Source organism: Dendropsophus ebraccatus, chromosome 6 (assembly GCF_027789765.1).
Source record: "Dendropsophus ebraccatus isolate aDenEbr1 chromosome 6, aDenEbr1.pat, whole genome shotgun sequence".
Classification (NCBI taxonomy): Eukaryota; Metazoa; Chordata; class Amphibia; order Anura; family Hylidae; genus Dendropsophus; species Dendropsophus ebraccatus.
This window is the reverse complement of record NC_091459.1, coordinates 3123557-3148482: the sequence shown is the minus strand read 5'-3', so window position 1 is coordinate 3148482 and position 24926 is coordinate 3123557. Positions and strand designations below refer to the sequence as shown.

The window sequence follows — 24926 nt, the reverse complement described above, 5'->3', positions numbered from 1 at the left end:
GTCCGGATATACTGGACCAATGTTGTAAATCTTAGTATGACGTAGGTGTTGATCACATGATGCATTGTTATCCCCAGGAGTCCCTGACTGTCCACAGAATAGCCAGTACAATGAATGTATGACGGCATGTCCAGCCACCTGCCTGGACCCACACGCTCCAGAGAAATGCAGCTCTCCCTGTGTAGAAGGATGTGAATGTAAGGACGGCTATGTCCTCAGCGGAGGGGTCTGTGTCTCCAAATCACAATGTGGTTGTTGGTACAATGACCAATATTACAATGTAAGTGTTTTTGTATGGAATGTTTTTGTATTATTTGCTCCTTTGCACCTTATTGTCTGATGCTAAAATGATTTTGCCATTTGTGTACAGAGAGGCGATGAATTCATTGAAGGAAACTGTGAGAGAAGATGTCAGTGTCAGGAGAACAACCTTGTGTCCTGTGCCCCTATGTCTTGTCCAGAAGATGAAATCTGTAAGGTGCAAAATGGATTATTGGGCTGTTACCCACCGAGCACAGCAATCTGCCACATCTATGGAGACCCCCATTATACTACATTTGACGGTACACTCTACCACTTCCAAGGGTCTTGTAACTACACCGTGTCCGAGACCTGTGCCAATACATCGCACAGCTTCAGTGTCACCACACGCAACGAGCACAGAGGGAACCCAAGCTGGACCGCCATTAATTCTGTGGCTGTGACTGTGGATGATGTGCACATCCTCATAGAGAAGAACAAGATTGTATATGTAAGTCATACTATGTTATTAGAAGTCTATTCACAATGTACCTTCTTAGGAACATCTCTAGTAGCTTACTAATATCAATTTGCATATATGTACAGTATATCTACATAATAAATTGGTTTCTAACAATCAGAATATATCTTTAGAATATGTATATATTTTTTTTATATTTACAAGATTTATTAAAAATTTGATTTTTTTTTTTCAAAAAGCAAAACTTTATTAAAAAAAACTGATTTTTTTCCTTTTGGATAATTGATATAATTTTTTTAATCTCTAATGTGTAACTCGATTTGGTGGAATTGAAGTTATTATTAGAGATGAGCGAATTTATATTACAAAGCGCTTTGTTTGCTGAGCACTCGGCTTATACGCCGGCTGCCTTTCATCTCCGTGCCGATCCACCCCGGGTGCCTGGAAAAGCTGGATCCAGTCCTGGGAAAATGGGAGGAGTTTGCCCAGATTGGCTTGATTTTCCTAAAGCATTTTCTGTAAAATCTTTGGTAATGGATGATGTCACAGCGCGGTTTATCACCAGGACAAGTAGAGCCGGTCCTCCCTGTTGTGTCGCAGACTTTATCACATTGATGGATCTGAGATCAGAGACGACACTGGGGGGGATGGAGGGAGATGCTTCTATATACTCATTATACTATTGTCCTGTTGTTCTTTTTCTTTACAGGTCAACAGTGTTTTAGTTGCTCTTCCTACAATAGTATCTGACATCAGCATCATAAGAAGCGGCCAGTATGTTGTAGTTGATACCAAGTTTGGCCTCCAGATTAAATTCAATGGAGATCATGAGCTATTTGTTATAGTGGATGAGAGATACAGAGATTTACTATGCGGCTTGTGTGGAAGCTATAATGATAACCGCCTGGATGACTTCATGACACCTGATGGCACCATTGTAACTGATGTCAATGAGTTTGGAAACAGCTGGCGAGTAGCGGATGATGGATGGCCGTGAGTGTTTTCTTCTATCCGTCAGTCTGTCCGTTCATCCATCTATCACCTGTCAGATGTAACTAAGTGCAATCTCCTTATGTCTGTAGGTGTGAGCCCACTCCTCCCCCCCCATCTACCTGCCCTCCTGACATACAACAAGAGGCGGAGGAGAAGTGTGAGATACTGAAGCTCCCCGATGGCCCCTTTGCACAGTGTCACGCTCTCATACCTCCATACCAGTACTATGAGAGTTGTGTATATGACCAATGTGAGACCGGAGGACAAGATGGTTATTTGTGCAGTTCACTAGAATCTTATGCTGCGGCGTGTGAAGCATTGGGAGTGTCACTGGGTGACTGGAGGAAAGATACTGTGTGTGGTAAGAGAACAGATATGTCTTCATGTATAGAAGATTATATTATTATTATTATACTATATTGGAGATGGTAATATCAATGTTATGTTTGTCTACTAGAAGTGGTAACCAGCACAACTCCATTTAGTACCTCAACTGTAACTACTACTACTGCAACCACCCCTGCTGGCACTCCTGCAGACACAACAACTCTGACCGCGTCGCCTGCACCAGGTAAATGCTTAGTGTGCACCGTATTTTGCACGTTATATAGAACCTGTCATGGCGGCCCACTTTTGGATCAGCGGCGAGTTCCTATGTTAAACCAGAAGTTCTAGTCTCCTTGGATACCAACACGTTTTACCCCAATGGGGGTCACATATTATAGTCTCATTGCGTGTCGGTATGCAAGGAGTCTGAATTTTCCGTTTTAACATAGGAACTCACCACTGATCCAGTACGGGGTCGGCATGACAGGGACACTTTATATGTGGCAGGGCTTATAAGGGAAGTGGTGACTGACCTCCCATGGCACATTTACTATAATTTACGTGTGTAAGAAGTTGGTGTAAATAATAAAGGAAATTATAGTTGTAGATTGGTGTTTGCAAAGATGCTCAGAGACGTGCCCCTCTTACATTATTGTACCTTCTTCTCGCATCCTTTGCCTTTAATCCAGCAAATGTAATGCCGGTCTTAATAAATCCATCAGTGCCAAGGTCCACAATACCACCGATACGTGGACTAGTAAGCACAATCAGGGACGTTACATCTCCCTAACTGCCCACTAGGTGAACGTAGTGGCAGCTGAGCCGGACAAGGGAACGCTCCTGCCACAGGTCTTGGCACCAACCAGGATTGCTGTATATAATTTCATCTGGAAAATGTACTTACCTCTATAGTCTCTACTTATCTGATAGAAGTTTATTATTGAACTCTGACATATAAATGGCTTCTGCTTGTTCCCCCCCGGTATAGATTCATGTGTTTCCAGCTGTAATTTTGAAACTGGATTCTGTAACTGGAAACAATCAAAAATGGACAATACAGACTGGATCCGCTGGCGAGGTCCGACCCCGTCTGATCTTACAGGGCCGTCATCTGACCACACAAGCGGCAGTAAGGAATTCACAATGTGATCTCATTTATTATAACTACACATTGTATCGGGAAACATAATGCGGGAATTTCTTGCTTTTATTCAGATGGATACTACCTTTATATCGATGGACGCTCTGCAGGTTTGGGAGCCATGGCAAGACTGGAGGGTCCTGCTAACTGCTTCACTGGGAACCAGTGCTTACGCTTCTGGTACCACATGTATGGAGCTGCACGCTACATGGAGCTGAGGGTGGCGGTTCTAAGAGAAGATGGTTTGGAATATATGGTCTTACTAGACGGCAATCATGGCGATTTGTGGCATTTGGAAGAGATTTTCTTGCCAGACAGTGACATCATCCAGGCAAGTGATACTGCTATAGAGTGTCTGTGTCATACTGACAGAGCGCACTATCCCAGTATAAACATGGAAGACGTTGTGTTTGCAGATTTTCATTGAAGGCGTCATAGGTGAAGACTATCGCAGTGATGTGGCCATAGACGATATATCTCTTGTTCCTGGATACTGTGTCGGTAAGTCATGCGATGTATATGCCATTGCCTTCCAGCTACTTTAATTTATAATTAGTTTTTTTTGAACATCGAAAATGATCGAGAGTCACAACAATCAGTAACAGGTAATACAATGGGTACAAGCAGCAGGAGCACGTGACCTGCTTATAAATAGGAAATATATGATGGAAAATTACTATCCAACCTGGGTAACCCATGAGGATGTATTGCACGCTGTTCATATAATGATGCATTATTAATACTCATTCCAGCTTATTAGTAACCAGGGGATGCTAGGTGGTGTGTAGCCGGGCTTGATGGTGGTGCTCCTGAGGCACTTGTCACAGCGGCCTGGAGCGATATGCGCCCACTCCTGGATACCCCAACAAAACACCTTTTTTTTAATATGGTGTAGGTGTGAAGTAAATCACCAGTCAGGGTTGAATTAAAACAGGAAATCAATTTTGCTGTAATCCCTTGAACGCAATACTGGGTAGTAAGTCTCTTCTTTCAATAAAGGTGCAATACATATCCATATATCATCCAATCCCTGGTCTGGGTATCTATAGATTTGGACACAGCTTCTTGCTGGGGGAATAATGCTTAAATAGTTTATTTAATTGGAAAGTCTTTGAATACTGTAGCTTGGCTTTAGGAGAGGAGATAGGAGTGTACTGAGGGTTACTACAGTGTTATGGGGCCTTAAAAAAAAGTCCGGCAAAAATGTTTATTAAAGTATTGTATTGCCCCCCAAAAGTTGTACAGATCCCCAATATAGACTTATTACGGGAAATGCTTGTAAAGTGCTTTTTCCCTGCACTTACTACTGCATCAAGGCTTCACTTCCTGGATAACATGGTGATGTCACTTCCTGGATAACATGGTGATGTCACTTCCTGGATAACATGGGGATGTCACTTCCTGGATAACATGGTGATGTCACTTCCTGGATAACATGGTGATGTCACTTCCTGGATAACATGGGGATGTCACTTCCAGGATAACATGGTGATGTCACTTCCTGGATAACATGGTGATGTCACTTCCTGGATAACATGGTGATGTCACTTCCTGGATAACATGGTGATGTCACTTCCTGGATAACATGGTGATGTCACTTCCTGGATAACATGGTGATGTCACTTCCTGGATAACATGGTGATGTCACTTCCTGTCACCTCATCCTCCTCAGTCTGCCTCTAGCCAAACATGGCTAACATGAGGTTGTTGTGAGAGAAATGATATACTCCTTGTTATGGGGTCTTTAGCTGGGAGCCATGACAGCAGCTCCTCTGACTTCCCTCAGGAGAATAATCTAATCCCTGATTGGCCAGAACACTTGAGGCACGCAGCTCACTGATTGGTTAGGGAAATATCTTCCCACACATGACAGTTGGTGGTTAACCCTTTCCTTCAGCTGTTCATACATTAAATACAGTGACATCTAGTGGCAGAAAATAAGTAGTACAGGCAGATACCATTCACCCAGTTTCCTATACAAAAATACTTGGCTATAAGTGGCCAAGAAATACAGTAGCTACACCTGCTCTGGGACACTGCATAAGGTCAGAGATGGGAGCACAAGAAGTCATGCTGACGTTCAGGAGCTTGGGAAAGCCTCTGGGACACTTTGCACAGGAGAATTAAAGTTTTCTATCTGTGATATATAATAGATACAATGGGGAACATTTCTGAACGATGCGCTCCTGGCGCACACCACAGAATAGGCACAGATTCTCCAGCACTGCATGGTTTTATTTTAAGTAACTCTTTGGGTTGCAATATTTGATGGTAATTTAGGTACAATATACTAGTATCATACCTGAGGAAGCAAAATAGACTTTTGCTAAACATACAGTATGTGCAGTACAGTGACATGTTACCAATAGTTATTATCTATAACATCTATCTATCTTGTATTATAATCCAGCTGCTGCAACATGTTACAGTATACAGTATACGCTACTACCTTGTGTTCTGGGTTATACATGTAACAGTTTATATTCACCAATCATTAGATAAAATAAGGATAATTGGTCAGATTAATCCCTATTGACACTGCAGATGAATCCAGTGATTAACTTATTCGGCTTATGGCTAGAGCCAGGCTTACACAATGTGGCGGTATATCACTTGTTTGACTAGCAGCTTATACCATGCACAACCCACCCAGCCTAGCCGGCAGGTTCTATAAGGACTGGAGAATAAGGTGATTGGAGAAAAGATAATGATTGTGGTAAGGAAATAGAAATGTCTTCTTTAATATGGACAATAGTTATTATCTATGTTGTATTGTATTAAATAGGTACTACAACTCCTACTACTACAACTAGAACTACTCCTCCTACAACTACTACAACTAAAGACACAACAACGACAACATCTGTGACACCTAAACCAGGTAAAAGGCTTTACTGCTTATGTTATATATATATATGAAAACAACAGAGATGTTATGGATAGATTTTATTACTGTCATTAAGCTTCTTATTTTGTGAAGCCGAAATAAAAAAATAAAATAAAATTGCTGATTGTTTTGTTTTAGGGATATTGTAGCGCGTCCTCCTCGAAATGTTTAAAACTTTATGTGCTCTATGGCTCTTATTATGTCTCATGTGTTCACAGGGTCATGTGAGGTGAATGGAGATCCCCATTATTACACCTTTGATAAGGTGTCATGTATTTCCCGCTGACTAGTATCCATATATACTGTGTGACTTATATCGCTTATCCTACCTCGTTTTTACAGAATTTTAGATTATAAGATTCTTTCTTGGATAAAATTATGAGAAGATTTCAAGGATTTACTTACTAAGGCCATGTTCCCACTATGTTTAACATCGGCCGTTCTTTGACCTGACCGGGTCACAGAACGGCGGGTGTTACTGAAGATCATCCCGGCTGGTACTGCAGTATCGGCTGGATGATCTTCAATACTAATGAATTCGTAAAAATCCCCGGACTTAATAAATGTCCCTCATAGATTTTAAAAGGATAGAACAGGCATATGGTCTGCATGGGGCCCAACTATAATGTAGTGTCTATGTTCTTCATCCAGCAATTACATTAGTTACTATTAAAGTTCATATACAGAGAAACCTCTCAGCCTATTATCCGAAGCAAAATAACATTTAGAAAGTAAAAAAGCATACCTCCCAACTTTTGCAAAGAGCAAAGAGGGACATGTGCGCCGCGGTCCCCATAGCCACGCCCCCATAGCGACCCTCCATAGCCACGCCCCCATAGCAACCCTCCATAGCCACTCCCCTACAGTCACCACATGCTGCTGACTGAATAGTGCCCTATATAGTATCCAATCCCCCATTATAGTGCCCCACATAGTATCCAATGCCCCCATATATGCCCCACATAGTATCCAATGCCCCCATATATGCCCCACATAGTATCCAATCCCGCACATAGTGCCCCACATAGTGTCCAATCCCCCACATAGTGCCCCACATAGTGTCCAATCCCCCACATAGTGCCCCACATAGTGTCCAATCCCCCACATAGTGCCCCACATAGTGTCCAATCCCCCACATAGAATCCAATCCCCCATATAGTGCCCCACATAGTATCCAATGCCCCCATATAGTGCCCCACATAGTAGCCAATGCCCCCATATAGAGCCCCACATAGTAGCCAATGCCCCCATATAGTGCCCCACATAGTAGCTAATGCCCCCATATAGTGCCCCACATATTATCCAATCCCCCCATATAGTGCCCCACATATTATCCAATCCCCCATAGAGCCCCACATAGTAGCCAATCCCCCCATATAGTGCCCCACATAGTAGCCAATCCCCCATATATGCCCACATAGTAGCCAATCCCCCCATATAGTGCCCCACATAGTAGCCAATCCCCCCATATAGTGCCCCACATAGTAGCCAATCCCCCCATATAGTGCCCCACATAGTAGCCAATCCCCCCATATAGTGCCCCACATAGTAGCCAATCCCCCATATAGTGCCCCACATAGTAGCCAATCCCCATATAGTGCCCCACATAGTAGCCAATCCCTCCATATAGTGCCCCACATAGTAGCCAATCCCCCCATATAGTGCCCCACATAGTAGCCAATCCCCCCATATAGTGCCCCACAGTAGCCAATCCCCCATATAGTGCCCCACATAGTAGCCAATCCCCATATAATGCCCCACATAGTAGCCAATCCCTCCATATAGTGCCCCACATAGTAGCCAATCCCCCCATATAGTGCCAACATAGTAGCCAATCCCCCCATATAGTGCCCCACAGTAGCCAATCCCCCATATAGTGCCCCACATAGTAGCCAATCCCCCCATATAGTGCCCCACAGTAGCCAATCCCCCATATAGTGCCCCACATAGTAGCCAATCCCCCCATATAGTGCCCCACATAGTAGCCAATCCCCCCATATAGTGCCCCACAGTAGCCAATCCCCCATATAGTGCCCCACATAGTAGCCAATCCCCATATAGTGCCCCACATAGTAGCCAATCCCTCCATATAGTGCCCCACATAGTAGCCAATCCCCATATAGTGCCCCACATAGTAGCCAATCCCCATATAGTGCCCCACATAGTAGCCAATCCCTCCATATAGTGCCCCACATAGTAGCCAATCCCCCACATAGTGCCCCACATAGTAGCCAATCCCCCACATAGTAGCCAATGCCCCATATATGCCCACATAGTAGCCAATCCCCCATATATGCCCACATAGTAGCCAATCCCCCATATATGCCCCACATAGTAGCCAATACCCCATATATGCCCCACATAGTAGCCAATACCCCCCATTAGTGTGGCCCCAGCGGAAAAAACAAAAAAACAGTAACTCACCTGTCCTCCGGTCCCAGCAGCTCCTCTCCCGGCAGAGCGCGCACTCCCATCATCCTCCGGGACGGGCAGCGGGCGGTATACAGACACTGACTGTACCGGAAGTGACCTGCAGCCTCTATATGAATCACTTCCGGTACTGTCAGTGACTCTGTACCCCGCTGCCCGCCCCGGAGGATGACGGGAGTGCGCGCTCTGCCGGGAGAGGAGCTGCTGGGACCGGAAGACAGGTGAGTTACTGGTTTATTGTTTTTTCCGCTGGGGCCACATATATTGCGGGACACGGGGGGCCGTTCCGGGACCGCGGGACAGAACCCCGAAAACGGGACTGTCCCGCGAAATCCGGGACGGTTGGGAGGTATGAAAAAGTAAAAAAAAGAATAAAACTCCCAGAATGCGGAATCTGTCTTTTAGGTTTATGTGCTGTCTGGCTCTTATTATGTCTCATGTGTTCACAGGGTCATGTGAGGTCAATGGAGATCCCCATTATTACACCTTTGATAACCAAGTCCATCACTTCATGGGCACCTGCACTTACACTTTATCCAAACTCTGTGACCATGATGGAGATCTGACAGACTTCAATGTGGAAGCAGCAAATGAGCACAGAGGAGGAAATACTAGAGTGTCCTATGTCTCGTCTGTGAGTGTGGACGTGCACGGATCCCGCATCACACTGGAGCAGAACAGACGGGTCACGGTAAGTTACTGATCTATCCCCATTACTGAGTATACTATAAGAGCCTAACATTACCACGTTATAGGATAATAAATGTTATTTACTATAAATGGATTCTATATATACAGCAGAAAAAGAAGAGGTACATGGCCGTCTCTCCTATCTAATAATTGGCTTCCTTAGGAGAAGAAAAACAACTTTAATCACGTAGCATACTATAGAATGTTTTTAGATATAAAAATTGTCAGTTTTTATTCCCTATTTTACAGCCATTTTTTCCTCTAACTCTTCTATTCTACCTATCTGTTATTTCTATGACTGCAGGTGGATGGGGATGTTGTCACCTTACCAGCAGCTCTAGTACCGGGTATTAATATCTTCCTGAGTGGACATGATGTTGTGGTCACTACAGCTTTTGGCCTGAATGTAAAGTTTGATGGAAACCATAGAGTGGTGGTGACTGTTCCGGCTGAATATGCAGAGAAAGTGTGCGGCCTGTGCGGTAATTTCAATGGGAACCAGACTGATGACTTCCTAAACCCAGATGGAGGATTAGAGCCGGACTCCAACAGCCTTGGGAACAGTTGGCAGGTGGACAATGACACCAGGTCGGTCCCTATAATGTTACAGGACATACAGAGCTTAGATCTATCAGTTTCTCACCTATTTGCTTCCTGACCTTTATACATTTTATCACAGCGTGCAATGTGTACAAATAGCATGTATAATAATTACCATTTTATTAGCATTATACCAGTGTATATAGTGCTCAGTCCATATCCATTGTAACCTATCCATGATATAGCTGCCCATTCTCCCATAAGGTGTGCTCCAGATCCAGACACTGAGCCGGACTGCACCGATGAGGAGAAAGAGACCGTTTCCAGCAGCAGCTTCTGTGGACTCATCACCGACAAGAACGGCCCATTCAGAGATTGTCATGGTGTGGTGGATCCTCTGGTCTACTTCAATAACTGTGTCTATGACCTGTGTGAATTGGATCTGGATCCTGGTTCCCTGTGTGACAATCTTCAGTCCTATGTACAGTCCTGTCAGTCTAATGGAGCCGTCATACATCCCTGGAGGAATGACACTTTCTGCCGTAAGCAAAACTTATACAATCTCCACAGTCTCTTGTTGGCTTCATCTATAGTCTCTCTATAAACCTTTATATCTATACAAAATGGAGGCAGTGTACACACAAGTAGCGGCTGTGGCCTGGATGAGATGTAGCCTATATAGATATTGCTGATACCACTTTATGCTCCTTATTTCTTCCGTTTCTGCCTCTGTGTTACAGCTCTCACGTGTCCACCAAACAGCCATTATGAAGAGTGTGGGACAGCCTGTCCTGCCACCTGCGTGAATCCAGGATCTCCATCTAAATGCAATCTGCCCTGCACAGAATCCTGTATATGTGATCCCGGCTACGTGTTGTACGACAAGAAATGTGTGCCCAGTCTTCAGTGCGGATGCTGGGAAAACGATAGACATTACCCTGTAGGATCTGAATTTTGGAAAGATGACACTTGTACCACGAAATGTAAATGTCCGTCACCTGGAAGCAGCTTAGTGTGTCAGAGCGACGCATGTCCCAGTAACCAGTACTGTGCGGTGACAAACGGCATCCCTGAGTGTGCATATTACACGTACGGCGTCTGCAGAGTACACAATGACCCCCACTACGAGACCTTTGATAAACAGACCCACCACTTCATGGGTCTGTGCACATACACTCTGTCTAAATTATGCAGCAACTCCTCATCCATTCCGGACTTCAATGTGGAAGCCAAGAATGAACATAGAGGAAATCCGTCTGTCTCCTATGTGCAGAGAGTACTTGTGGAAGTCTATGGTTACAGAATACATATTGTAAGGAAGGAAAAATCCCGCATTTTGGTAAGACGTCTATATTTATCTTATACACCATATTTCTTGGAGCATAACTGGTTTGTACGGAATACAGAACTTCTTCCACCATCACTCTCATTGCAGGTCAATGATGTTTGGACCACTCTTCCAGTAAGTCTGAATGGAGGGGCAGTGAAAGTGTCTATAAGTGGGCGATATGTCGTTTTAGAAACCGATTTCAAACTGAAGGTTTCATATGACGCGGATCATTCTGTGGAAGTGAAAATACCCGACACATTTGCCAATGAAGTTTGCGGTATGTGCGGCAACTTCAACAACCGCAAACCGGACGACTTCCTGATGCCCAATGGACAGCTGGCCCAAAATTCCAATGAATTAGGAAACGGTTGGATAGTCTATGACAAAGATGATCCATACTGTGGAACTGGACCAACCCAACCCCCGCCCTCAGTGTGCCCCCCAGACAAGGAGAACCAGTATGAAAGCGACGCATTCTGTGGTCTGCTGGCAAGTCCAGATGGTCTGTTTAGTATCTGTCACTCTGTGGTCGATCCTGAGAACTTCTTTGAGAGCTGCGTGTTCGACCTCTGCGCTTTAGATGGAGACAAGAATGTTTTGTGCAGCGCTCTAGAAGCTTATGCTGATGCCTGTCAACAACAAGGGGTCACCATTCCAAACTGGAGGAACCTGACATCTTGTGGTATGTATTGTCCGGATATACTGGACCAATGTTGTAAATCTTAGTATGACGCAGGGGTTGATCACATGATGCATTGTTATTCCCAGGAGTCCCTGACTGTCCACAGAATAGCCAGTACAATGAATGTATGACGGCATGTCCAGCCACCTGCCTGGACCCACACGCTCCAGAGAAATGCAGCTCTCCCTGTGTAGAAGGATGTGAATGTAAGGACGGCTATGTCCTCAGCGGAGGGGTCTGTGTCTCCAAATCACAATGTGGTTGTTGGTACAATGACCAATATTACAATGTAAGTGTTTTTGTATGGAATGTTTTTGTATTATTTGCTCCTTTGCACCTTATTGTCTGATGCTAAAATGATTTTGCCATTTGTGTACAGAGAGGCGATGAATTCATTGAAGGAAACTGTGAGAGAAGATGTCAGTGTCAGGAGAACAACCTTGTGTCCTGTGCCCCTATGTCTTGTCCAGAAGATGAAATCTGTAAGGTGCAAAATGGATTATTGGGCTGTTACCCACCGAGCACAGCAATCTGCCACATCTATGGAGACCCCCATTATACTACATTTGACGGTACACTCTACCACTTCCAAGGGTCTTGTAACTACACCGTGTCCGAGACCTGTGCCAATACATCGCACAGCTTCAGTGTCACCACACGCAACGAGCACAGAGGGAACCCAAGCTGGACCGCCATTAATTCTGTGGCTGTGACTGTGGACGATGTGCACATCCTCATAGAGAAGAACAAGATTGTATATGTAAGTCATACTATGTTATTAGAAGTCTATTCACAATGTACCTTCTTAGGAACATCTCTAGTAGCTTACTAATATCAATTTGCATATATCTACAGTATATCTACATAATAAATTGGTTTCTAACAATCAGAATATATCTTTAGAATATGTATATTTTTTTTATAATTACAAGATTTATTAAAAATTAGATTTTTTTTTTTCAAAAAGCAAAACTTTATTTAAAAAAAAAAACAGATTTTTTTCCTTTTGGATAATTGATATAATTTTTTTAATCTCTAACGTGTACTCGATTTGGTGGAATTGAAGTTATTATTAGAGATGAGCGAATTTATATTACAAAGCGCTTTGTTTGCTGAGCACTCGGCTTATACGCCGGCTGCCTTTCATCTCCGTGCCGATCCACCCCGGGTGCCTGGAAAAGCTGGATCCAGTCCTGGGAAAATGGGAGGAGTTTGCCCAGATTGGTTTGATTTTCCTAAAGCATTTTCTGTAAAATCTTTGGTAATGGATGATGTCACAGCGCGGTTTATCACCAGGACAGGTAGAGCCGGTCCTCCCTGATGCTTCTATATACTCATTATACTATTGTCCTGTTGTTCTTTTTCTTTACAGGTCAACAGTGTTTTAGTTGCTCTTCCTACAATAGTATCTGACATCAGCATCATAAGAAGCGGCCAGTATGTTGTAGTTGATACCAAGTTTGGCCTCCAGATTAAATTCAATGGAGATCATGAGCTATTTGTTATAGTGGATGAGAGATACAGAGATTTACTATGCGGCTTGTGTGGAAGCTATAATGATAACCGCCTGGATGACTTCATGACACCTGATGGCACCATTGTAACTGATGTCAATGAGTTTGGAAACAGCTGGCGAGTAGCGGATGATGGATGGCCGTGAGTGTTTTCTTCTATCCGTCAGTCTGTCCGTTCATCCATCTATCTCCTGTCATATGTAACTAAGTGCAATCTCCTTATGTCTGTAGGTGTGAGCCCACTCCTCCCCCGCCATCTACCTGCCCTCCTGACATACAACAAGAGGCGGAGGAGAAGTGTGAGATACTGAAGCTCCCCGATGGCCCCTTTGCACAGTGTCACGCTCTCATACCTCCATACCAGTACTATGAGAGTTGTGTATATGACCAATGTGAGACCGGAGGACAAGATGGTTATTTGTGCAGTTCACTAGAATCTTATGCTGCGGCGTGTGAAGCATTGGGAGTGTCACTGGGTGACTGGAGGAAAGATACTGTGTGTGGTAAGAGAACAGATATGTCTTCATGTATAGAAGATTATATTATTATTATTATACTATATTGGAGATGGTAATATCAATGTTATGTTTGTCTACTAGAAGTGGTAACCAGCACAACTCCGTTTAGTACCTCAACTGTAACTACTACTACTGCAACCACCCCTGCTGGCACTCCTGCAGACACAACAACTCTGACCGCGTCGCCTGCACCAGGTAAATGCTTAGTGTGCACCGTATTTTGCACGTTATATAGAACCTGTCATGGCGGCCCACTTTTGGATCAGCGGCGAGTTCCTATGTTAAACCAGAAGTTCTAGTCTCCTTGGATACCAACACGTATTACCCCAATGGGGGTCACATATTATAGTCTCATTGCGTGTCGGTATGCAAGGAGTCTGAATTTTCCTTTTTAACATAGGAACTCACCACTGATCCTGTACGGGGTCGGCATGACAGGGACACTTTATATGTGGCAGGGCTTATAAGGGAAGTGGTGACTGACCTCCCATGGCACATTTACTATAATTTACGTGTGTAAGAAGTTGGTGTAAATAATAAAGGAAATTATAGTTGTAGATTGGTGTTTGCAAAGATGCTCAGAGACGTGCCCCTCTTACATTATTGTACCTTCTTCTCGCATCCTTTGCCTTTAATCCAGCAAATGTAATGCCGGTCTTAATAAATCCATCAGTGCCAAGGTCCACAATACCACCGATACGTGGACTAGTAAGCACAGTCAGGGACGTTACATCTCCCTAACTGCCCACTAGGTGAACGTAGTGGCAGCTGAGCCGGACAAGGGAACGCTCCTGCCACAGGTCTTGGCACCAACCAGGATTGCTGTATATAATTTCATCTGGAAAATGTACTTACCTCTATAGTCTCTACTTATCTGATAGAAGTTTATTATTGAACTCTGACATATAAATGGCTTCTGCTTGTTCCCCCCCGGTATAGATTCATGTGTTTCCAGCTGTAATTTTGAAACTGGATTCTGTAACTGGAAACAATCAAAAATGGACAATACGGACTGGATCCGCTGGCGAGGTCCGACCCCGTCTGATCTTACAGGGCCGTCATCTGACCACACAAGCGGCAGTAAGGAATTCACAATGTGATCTCATTTATTATAACTACACATTGTATCGGGAAACATAATGAGGGAATTTCTTGCTTTCATTCAGATGGATACTACCTTTATATCGATGGACGCTCTGCAGGTTTGGGAGCCATGGCAAGACTGGAGGGTCCTGCTAACTGCTTCACTGGGAACCAGTGCTTACGCTTCTGGTACCACATGTATGGAGCTGCACGCTACATGGAGCTGAGGGTGGCGGTTCTAAGAGAAGATGGTTTGGAATATATGGTCTTACTAGACGGCAATCATGGCGATTTGTGGCATTTGGAAGAGATTTTCTTGCCAGACAGTGACATCATCCAGGCAAGTGATACTGCTATAGAGTGTCTGTGTCATACTGACAGAGCGCACTATCCCAGTATAAACATGGAAGACGTTGTGTTTGCAGATTTTCATTGAAGGAGTCACAGGTGAAGACTATCGCAGTGATGTGGCCATAGACGATATATCTCTTGTTCCTGGATACTGTGTCGGTAAGTCATGCGATGTATATGCCATTGCCTTCCAGCTACTTTAATTTATAATTAGTTTTTTTTGAACATCGAAAATGATCGAGAGTCACAACAATCAGTAACAGGTAATACAATGGGTACAGGCAGCAGGAGCACGTGACCTGCTTATAAATAGGAAATATATGATGGAAAATTACTATCCAACCTGGGTAACCCATGAGGATGTATTGCACGCTGTTCATGTAATGATGCATTATTAATACTCATTCCAGCTTATTAGTGACCAGGGGATGCTAGGTGGTGTGTAGCCGGGCTTGATGGTGGTGCTCCTGAGGCACTTGTCACAGCGGCCTGGAGCGATATGCGCCCACCCCTGGATACCCCAACAAAACACCTTTTTTTTAATATGGTGTAGGTGTGAAGTAAATCACCAGTCAGGGTTGAATTAACCTCTTAAGGACCCATGACGTACCGGCACGTCATGGATCACTGTCACTTAAGGACCCATGACGTACCGGTACGTCAGCCCTTTAAACGGGCGCCGCGGCCGGCCGGGTCCCGATCGGGGGAGATAGCCTGCTATAATACATAGCAGGCCATCTCTCCCTGTCGGCATGGAGGGTTGTTAACCCCCCCCATGCCGACGATCGCCGCTATTGGCTGATAAGCCCATAGCGGCGATCGGAACCTTTCCGGGCCATCGGTGGCCCGATGACCCGGAAAAAAATGGCGGTCGGTGCTGTCCGAGGACGGCACCGACCGCCATTACTGTAAAAAGTAATGGTGGTCACGGTACCACCGTCCCGATCGCCGTGAACGGCCGGCCAGCCGGCCGGCCGTTCACGGCGATCAAAGTCCCCACAAGTAATAAATACCTGCTCCGGACCCCTCAGCTAGGTAGCTGAGGGGTCCGGAGCAGGTATTTGTACATTACTCACCTGTCCCGGGGTCCTGATCGGCGTCTTCCGGGTTCCCGGCGTCCTCTTCATCTTGTCGGGACTTCGGCTTCTTCCGTGAGTCCCGATCGTCTGTTTCCGGCTCCAGCGTCGTCTTTTTTCGTATTTTTCCGGCTCCAGCGTCGTCTATTTTCGGATCTTGCTCTCTGCTGCCCCCTAGCGGCTGATAAGTGTAATACACGTATCAGCCACTACAGGGATGTTCAGAATGTAGTAAAAAAAAAAATTTTTTTCCCAATTTTTTTTTTTTCTATTTTCCGCACCCTATCGCCGCTGAGTGTTGATCAGCATCGCACGAAAGTGCGCTGCTAATCAGCAACTCCTCCTTTTTGGCGTAGGGTGTTTTTTTTTATATCCTACTGCCACGGTCTGCTGATAAGTGCCGAACATAAGTGCGGCATTCATCAGCAACACCATTTTTGGCGTAGGTTTTTTTTGTATACTTACTGTAAAAAACACGTAAAAAAACACTACATTACACCACACTACATTGAATAAAGTTTTACACTAGACCACTACATACCCCATATACCAATCCCCATATAAAGATGGCCCCCAGGGTGTTTTCGGCGTCAGAGGGATACGTTATTGCCTCCGACACCGAAACAGCCAGTGAGGATGAATGGGGGGTCCTTTGTTCCTCCATTCATCCTCATCCTCCTCATCATCCAGTGACGTGTCTGGGGGTAGCGTAGCGTACGCTGCCCCCCAGACACGTCTTTTCCACCAGTACCGTCCCAATAAGAGATGACGGTATGGCGTGAAATTCTACAAACTCTGTGAGAGTACCTCAGGGTACACTTACAGATTTAGGGTACGTGCACACTGCGGAATGGCGAAGGATAACCCTTCGTGCATTCCGCAGCTGGCACCCGCCGGCGGACTGATGCAGGGGCACGTCTCCGCCCGTGTCATAGACTCTATCCTATGCATGGGCGGATTCCATCATCCGTCATTCCATCAACACGTTGGACGCAGAGCGGAATCCGCCCGTGCATAGAATGGAGTCTACGACACGGACGGAGACGTGCGCCTGCATCAGTCCGCCGGCGGGTGCCAACTGCGGAATGCACAAAGGGTTATCCTTCGCGATTCCGCAGTGTGCACGTACCCTTAGAGTGTATGAAGGAAGGGACACTCGAATCCAGCCCCCAGATGCCCCCTCCCCCCCCATCCTCGGAGTTAGTGGGGACATCGTCCGGGAACTGATCTTCCCACTGCTGGATAAAGGTCACCACCACCTGTACGGGGATAACTTTTATACCAGCACCCCCCTCTTCCGGTCCCTCGCTGCCCTGTAGCTTGCGGCACGATCCGAACATATCAGAAGTAGTAATAGCGCCCTAATATTTAGCAGCCATGGAGCGGACCCAGCGCTTCTGGATATGAAGGACCCCGTATCGCACCAGGACAACATTTTCCAGGTGACGTCCCCCACACTGGAGAAAGGGAGACCCCAGAAGAAGTGCAGAGTGTGGCGTAACAGGGGGATCAGGAAGGACACCATTTTCCCGTGTGACACCTGTCCTGATCACCCCGGCCTTAGCATACTGGATCGCTCCAAGGCGTACCACACGTCATCGGAGTTCTACATTATCTAAATTCCGTCCCTTATTCCTATTTCAGGGGTCACGTTGATCCAGGGATTATTCTGATCGCCATTATGGAGTCGGGAAGGAATTTTTCCCCTGTGATGAGGCTACTGTCGTCTGCCTCACGAGGGTTTTTTGCCTTCCTCTGGATCAACACAGGTTGAATTTGATGGACACCTGTCATTTCCAACCTTATAAACTAATAATTGGCCTAATACCCCCAAATAAATTAGAATTGTCCCTTTTCCCCAGCTAAATAGGTATGGCCGCCATTCCCATTAGAAAATGCCATGATGCAATTACAAAGCCTCTGTGCGGCCAGGACAGTAGAAACCCCCCACAAGTGACCCCATTCTGGAAACTACACCCCATAAGGAATCTAACAAGGGGGGCAGCGGGGATATGGCCCCCTGGTGACGGCCACATTTGGGACGTGAAAATGAAAAAAATGGTATTTTTTATTTTCACGGCACATGTTCTACACATGTGCCCATCACTAGTGGGGTCCATATGCTCACTGCACCCCTTGTTAGATTCCTTATGGGGTGTAGTTTCCAGAATTGGGTCACTTGTCGGGGGTTTCTACTGTTCTGGCAGCACAGGAGCTTTGTAATTGCGACATGGCCTCCATCCCCCATTCCAGCCTCTAAATGGCGCTCTGTCCTTTTGGTGACTTGCCCTGTGCCCATATGGCAAATTATGTCCACATGTGGGGTATTTTCGTACTCAGGGGAAACTACCCTACACGTTTTGTGTTCATTTTCTTTTTTAACCCCTTGTGGAAATGGAAAAAAATCAAGGCTAGACCAACATTTAGTGTAATTTTTTTTTAATTTTTACTCTAAATCATTGATCTTGTCTTGATTTTTTCATTTTCACAAGGGGTTAAAAGATAAAAAAAAACACAATGTGTAGAGCAATTTCCCCTGAGTACGGAAATACCCCACATGTGGACATAAAGCGCCATGCGGGTGCAGGGTAAGCCTCCAAAGGGAAGGTGCGCCATTTGAAGGCTGGATTTGGATGGAATGGATTTCGAGGGGCCATGTTGCATTCAAAAGGCCCCTGTGTTGCCAAGACAGTTAAACCCCCCACAAGTGACCCTATTATGGAAACTACACCCCTCAAGGAATGTAACAAGGGGTGTAGTGAGCATATGGACCCCACTGGTGACGGGCACAAATGTGGAACAATGTGGCGTGAAAATGAAATATTAAATTTTTTACACTATAATGTTGGTCTAGCCTTGAATTTATCATTTTCACAAGGGGTTAAAAGAGAAAAAAAAACACAAAATGTGTAGAGCAATTTCCCCCGAGTCCGTAAATACCCCACATGTGGACATAAAGCGCCATGTGGGCGCAGGGCAAGCCTCCGAAGGGAAGGAGAGCCATTTGGATTTTAGAGGTTGGATTTGGCTAGAATGGATGATGAACGCCATGTCGCATTTACAGAGCCCTCGTGCTGCCAAAACACTGGAAACCCCCCACAAGTGACCCCATTCTGGAAACTACACCCCTCAAGGAATCTAACAAGGGGTGCAATGAGGATATGGACCCCTGGATGACGGGCACATTTGTGCCATGAAAGTGAAAAAATGAAAATTTTCACTTTCACGTCACATTTTTCCACATTTGTGCCCGTCACCAGTGGGGTCCATATGCTCACTGCACCCCTTGTTAGATTCCTTGAGGGGTGTAGTTTCCAGAATGGGGTCACTTGTGGGGGGTTTCCAGTGTCTTGGCAGCACGAGGGCTCTGTAAATGCGACATGGCCCTTGAAATCCATTCCAGTGAAATCCAGCTTCCAAAAGCCAATTGGCGCTCCTTCCCTTTGGAGGCTCGTCCTGCGCCCGCTTGGCACTTTATGTCCACATGTGGGGTATTTCCGTATTTGGGAGAAACTGTGCTACATGTTTTGTGTTTTTTTTTTCCTTTTATCCCTTTGTGAAAATGAAAAATTGAAGGCTAGAACAACATTTTAGTGTAAAAAATACTTTAGTCTTTTTTCAAGCCATATTGTTTGGAAAATCTGTGAAGCACCTGTGGGGTCCAGATGCTCACTGCACCCCTTGTTACATTCCTTGAGGGGTGTAGTTTTCTAAATGGTGTCCCTTTAGGGGTGTTTTTTAGGTTTTGGCACCCCAGAGCCTCTGCCAACCTGAAGTGGTACAGTCAAAAATGACCAAAAATAACGGAGCCATTGAAATTCACTAGGCGCTCCCTTATATCTGAGGCTTGTGGTTGCGTCAAATAGCGCAATAGGGCCACATATGGGGTATTTCTATAAACTGCAGAAACGGGGCAATCAATATTGGGGTGCATTTCTCTGGTAATAGGTTTATAATTATGAAAAATATTGGATTACAATAAAATCTCTGCACAGAAAATTAAAATTTTCAAATTTCTTACACACTTAGCTTTTATTTCTGTGACTCCCCTAAAGGGTTAAAAAACTTTCTGGATGTGCTTTTGCAGAGTTTAGGGGGTGCAGTTTCTGAAATGGGGTGCTTCGTGAGGCTTTCTAACACACAGTCCCCTCAAATACACTTTAAACCTGAACAGTTCCCTAAAAATATCTGATTTTGAAATTTTACTGAAAATTTGGAAATTTGCTGCTAATGTTTTAAGCTTCCTATTGTCTAAAAATAATGAAATATAGTTTAATAAATGCCGCCAACATAAAGTAGACATGTTGCTAATGCTATTTAATATATAATTTATGTGATATAACCATTTTCTGTATAAGCAGAAAAGTTTTAAAGTTGGAAAAATGCATTTTTTCACAATTTTTCACGCTATTTTGGGTTTTTTCATAAAGATTCGTTATAAGTATCGACTCCAATTTACAAGAAATGTGAAGTACAATATGTCACGAGAAAACAATCTCAGAATCAGCCGGATAGGTAAAAGCATCCCGAAGTAATTAATGAATAAAGTGACACTGGTCAAATTCATAAAATTTGCTCCGGTCCTTAAGGCCATTTCAGGCCCGGTCCTTAAGGGGTTAAAACAGGAAATCAATTTTGCTGTAATCCCTTGAACGCAATACTGGGTAGTAAGTCTCTTCTTTCAATAAAGGTGCAATACATATCCATATATCATCCAATCCCTGGTCTGGGTATCTATAGATTTGGACACAGCTTCTTGCTGGGGGAATAATGCTTAAATAGTTTATTTAATTGGAAAGTCTTTGAATACTGTAGCTTGGCTTTAGGAGAGGAGATAGGAGTGTACTGAGGGTTACTACAGTGTTATGGGGCCTTAAAAAAAAGTCCGGCAAAAATATTTATTAAAGTATTGTATTGCCCCCCAAAAGTTGTACAGATCCCCAATATACACTTATTACGGGAAATGCTTGTAAAGTGCTTTTTCCCTGCACTTACTACTGCATCAAGGCTTCACTTCCTGGATAACATGGTGATGTCACTTCCTGAATAACATGGTGATGTCACTTCCTGGATAACATGGTGATGTCACTTCCTGGATAACATGGGGATGTCACTTCCTGGATAACATGGTGATGTCACTTCCTGGATAACATGGTGATGTCACTTCCTGGATAACATGGTGATGTCACTTCCTGTCACCTCATCCTCCTCAGTCTGCCTCTAGCCAAACATGGCTAACATGAGGTTGTTGTGAGAGAAATGATATACTCCTTGTTATGGGGTCTTTAGCTGGGAGCCATGACAACAGCTCCTCTGACTTCCCTCAGGGGAATAATCTAATCCCTGATTGGCCAGAACACTTGAGGCACGCAGCTCACTGATTGGATAGGGAAATATCTTCCCACACATGACAGTTGGTGGTTAACCCTTTCCTTCAGCTGTGCATACATTAAATACAGTGACATCTAGTGGCAGAAAATAAGTAGTACAGGCAGATACCATTCACCCAGTTTCCTATACAAAAATACTTGGCTATAAGTGGCCAAGAAATACAGTAGCTACACCTGCTCTGGGACACTGCATAAGGTCAGAGATGGGAGCACAAGAAGTCATGCTGACGTTCAGGAGCTTGGGAAAGCCTCTGGGACACTTTGCACAGGAGAATTAAAGTTTTCTATCTGTGATATATAATAGATACAATGGGGAACATTTCTGAACGATGCGCTCCTGGCGCACACCACAGAATAGGCACAGATTCTCCAGCACTGCATGGTTTTATTTTAAGTAACTCTTTGGGTTGCAATATTTGATGGTAATTTAGGTACAATATACTAGTATCATGCGATGCCCTGGCCCCTGGGGGCCACTTCCGCAGTGCTGGTGTTATGAGCGGGCAATGACCGGGGCAGCTGCAGGGGTTATACTTGTCACGGTATAGGCCTGAGGGCAGCACAGCTGTAGGGCCGGTCTGTGGAATCTGCGGGTGATGATGGGCATGCGATTCTTCGCTGCACTTAGTCAGGGCACCAGTTAGTGGACACCAATGCCAGGGTTCAGTAACAGCGGTTTTATTATAGATGAGGTAACTAGTAGCAACAGTTCTGTCCGGATGCAACCGGGTATATAGCAGGCTTTGACAAATAAGGCAGGAGTGGTGCTGCATAGGCTGTAAGAATACGTGCCGGATGATGGGAGTAGGAGTATGAGAGAAATAGCGTTGCTGGGTGGATTAGCTTGAGAGTAATACTTGCTGTGAATCCTTGCAGCGATGAGGAGAGATAACGGAATGACACCCAGATGAGAGAAAAGAATCCGGTCACTTGAGCAGGCAGAAACAGCCGAAGACTGGTATATAGCAGCAGACTTAGTCACTCTTCTGTGGGAGAGTATAGAACCACACAACCTCCTTGCTTGGAAGCAGGGGGAAGACTAACTTGTTAGGAGGAAGTGGGAGGTCACATGGTTGCTCCTGGCCAGAGCTAGTCGGCCATTGGAGGAACCATGGTTACAGGTCACGTGATCAACAGCCTTGCATACCACTGTACACTGTAATAATACACAGGAATACATGACAATACACATGAGAATGCACATTACTAGAGAATACTAGGGGAAAACCAGCAGCAGTTGCAGTGCAAACACTTACCAGAACAGGCATTGACACAGACATAGAAATGGCCATAATAGGAGTAGTAGTCTGCATGTTCTGGGACACTGCATACCTCCCTAGCAAATTTGAGCCGACCTCGGCGAATCTAGAAGGCAGCAAACATGAATAGACTGGACAATCAAACAACAGGAATGAATGATGAGAGTGAGTGTGATGAGGTGTGTGTTTCCCACGCCCAAGGCACAGGTGAGAAGAGAGAGAATGAGAAACCCTAGTGGCAGGACTTCACCTAGGGGTGCCTAACGTACTCTGGCGACCAGGTAGCTAGTGCGTGAACCATCTGACGTGTAAGCCAGGACAACTTAACTGCTGGCGGGTGACCCTCAATATTCCAGCCAGTTAGACAGTAGGTTTTCTGTTAAATGTGTTACCCTACTGGAGGAGAACGTGAAGACCTGTGTACTACCTTGGCGTGTCTGAGTAGTGTCTTGGATACCTGGAAGAGAAAAGAACAAAATAATAAAAGCAAACATACATGGGGAGCTCCCTTTCATACCACTCAATCACACACACAAGCACTCCACAGACCAAACACACGAAAAGATATCCAAAGTGCGATATGTATGGACAAGTGTGAAGGTTAGGTATGACTATGTGTGATTACTACTGTGTTGGGACAAGACGGAGGCGAACAAATACTGGAAACAAAAGGAAGGGGAATACAAAAGACAACAAATACTGCGAGGTCTTGAGGAGAACTGGCTCACATGAATCTGAATGAAAATCTGAGAAATCTGAATGAAAATCTGAGAAAAATCTGAATGAAAATCTGAGGAAAATCTGCATACGAACTGGCTCAACTAAATCTTTCCAGCTATAGATATGATAATAATACACAATAATGAGACTGGATGAGAAAATACACTCCTACATAAACTGGACTTTCTCTGAGGTATATATATATACTGACTTCTCTTACTCAGAGGAGGAGCTAGCTGTCTTAGACACTGGAAAATATACTGTTTTACAAAAGAGGCGCTCTACTCTGAGGCAATCTATGTAACCTTGTGCTTACTCAGAGGAGGAAATACAAAGACTTTGATAACACTGGAATACAATAGTACAATAAGTGCAATAATATCCTGTGTGGAACACACAATCACAGGAAAGTGCATTAGGAAGGAATGGGTTAAGTGTCTCTATTAGGTAGAGTCTCTTTTAGGCAATTAGACATCGTCCATGTAAAAGGCTCTGGGACAGGCACTAGAGAACCTTTTGTTACTGTAAGTGTCCATCAGCTCATGGCTGGTTAGTACAGGGAACTTGGTCAGGAGGACCAGGCACGAACCTTGAACGTTGCAGGAACTGGAACAAAACAGTTAGACAACAGAAACAGTTTAAGGGCTCTGATCTCTGTAAGGATACTTAGCAGAAATGTCCTGGAGGACCCTGAGTAGGCTTCTTCTTTTTCTTCTTCCACGGATAGCGATAGCATGAAGGGCCTGGAGCAGAAGCATCACTGGATGCCGTAGTGACTACAATGCTGGGCGTCACCGTGGTGATAGGAGAGATGATGGGGGCCACATGATAGGTGACGGTCGTGGTAGAAGAGGCAGCCTTAGCCACAGCAGTGGGGGCAGTAGAGGGGACTGCGGTAGTAGACGGGCCCGCTGTAGTGGAAGCTACAGGAGTAGCGCTAGGCATAGCGGTGGCAGCTGTAGTGGCAGGCGACAGGGCAGCGAGGGCCTGCTGAATGTCCTCGATCAGCTGCATAATCTTAGGCCCCGGCCCGAGCATCCATTGCGGCAGGGGCGGCAAATCACGTCCTGGAGGTTGCCACAGACCCGGGGATATGAAGGCCTTAGCAGAGTTCTCCCCTTTAGGGCCAGGGACTGAGGACAGAGAAGTCGGTCCACTTACGATCTGTTCGCTGTCCGGTGATGAGGACCCTCCGGTACAAGAAGCGAGGTCAGCGGTGCTGGAGTGACCGGGTCCCGGAGAAATGCTGGTCTCAGGTATGGGCCCCTCATTCT

The 24926-nt window shown here is 45.0% G+C and overlaps 1 protein-coding gene across 6 annotated transcripts in view; it reads left to right on the top strand.

Moving 5' to 3' along the window:
* LOC138795392 (uncharacterized) overlaps positions 1 to 24926 on the top strand; it is a 145471-nt gene that overhangs the window by 59885 nt on the left and 60660 nt on the right. For 4 of the 6 annotated variants that reach the window (XM_069974397.1, XM_069974398.1, XM_069974400.1 and 1 more), the window contains 22 exons: positions 78 to 280; positions 371 to 751; positions 1431 to 1714; positions 1804 to 2075; positions 2172 to 2285; positions 3030 to 3170; positions 3257 to 3513; positions 3599 to 3683; positions 5968 to 6063; positions 8949 to 9190; positions 9494 to 9777; positions 9994 to 10271; positions 10470 to 11068; positions 11165 to 11741; positions 11828 to 12030; positions 12121 to 12501; positions 13114 to 13397; positions 13487 to 13758; positions 13855 to 13968; positions 14713 to 14853; positions 14940 to 15196; positions 15282 to 15366. In XM_069974397.1, the coding sequence (XP_069830498.1) occupies positions 78 to 280; positions 371 to 751; positions 1431 to 1714; positions 1804 to 2075; positions 2172 to 2285; positions 3030 to 3170; positions 3257 to 3513; positions 3599 to 3683; positions 5968 to 6063; positions 8949 to 9190; positions 9494 to 9777; positions 9994 to 10271; positions 10470 to 11068; positions 11165 to 11741; positions 11828 to 12030; positions 12121 to 12501; positions 13114 to 13397; positions 13487 to 13758; positions 13855 to 13968; positions 14713 to 14853; positions 14940 to 15196; positions 15282 to 15366 (5550 nt within the window). The remainder of the gene's footprint in view (positions 1 to 77; positions 281 to 370; positions 752 to 1430; positions 1715 to 1803; positions 2076 to 2171; positions 2286 to 3029; positions 3171 to 3256; positions 3514 to 3598; positions 3684 to 5967; positions 6064 to 8948; positions 9191 to 9493; positions 9778 to 9993; positions 10272 to 10469; positions 11069 to 11164; positions 11742 to 11827; positions 12031 to 12120; positions 12502 to 13113; positions 13398 to 13486; positions 13759 to 13854; positions 13969 to 14712; positions 14854 to 14939; positions 15197 to 15281; positions 15367 to 24926) is intronic. The other 2 variants (XM_069974402.1, XM_069974401.1) reach the window with 1 other exon arrangement.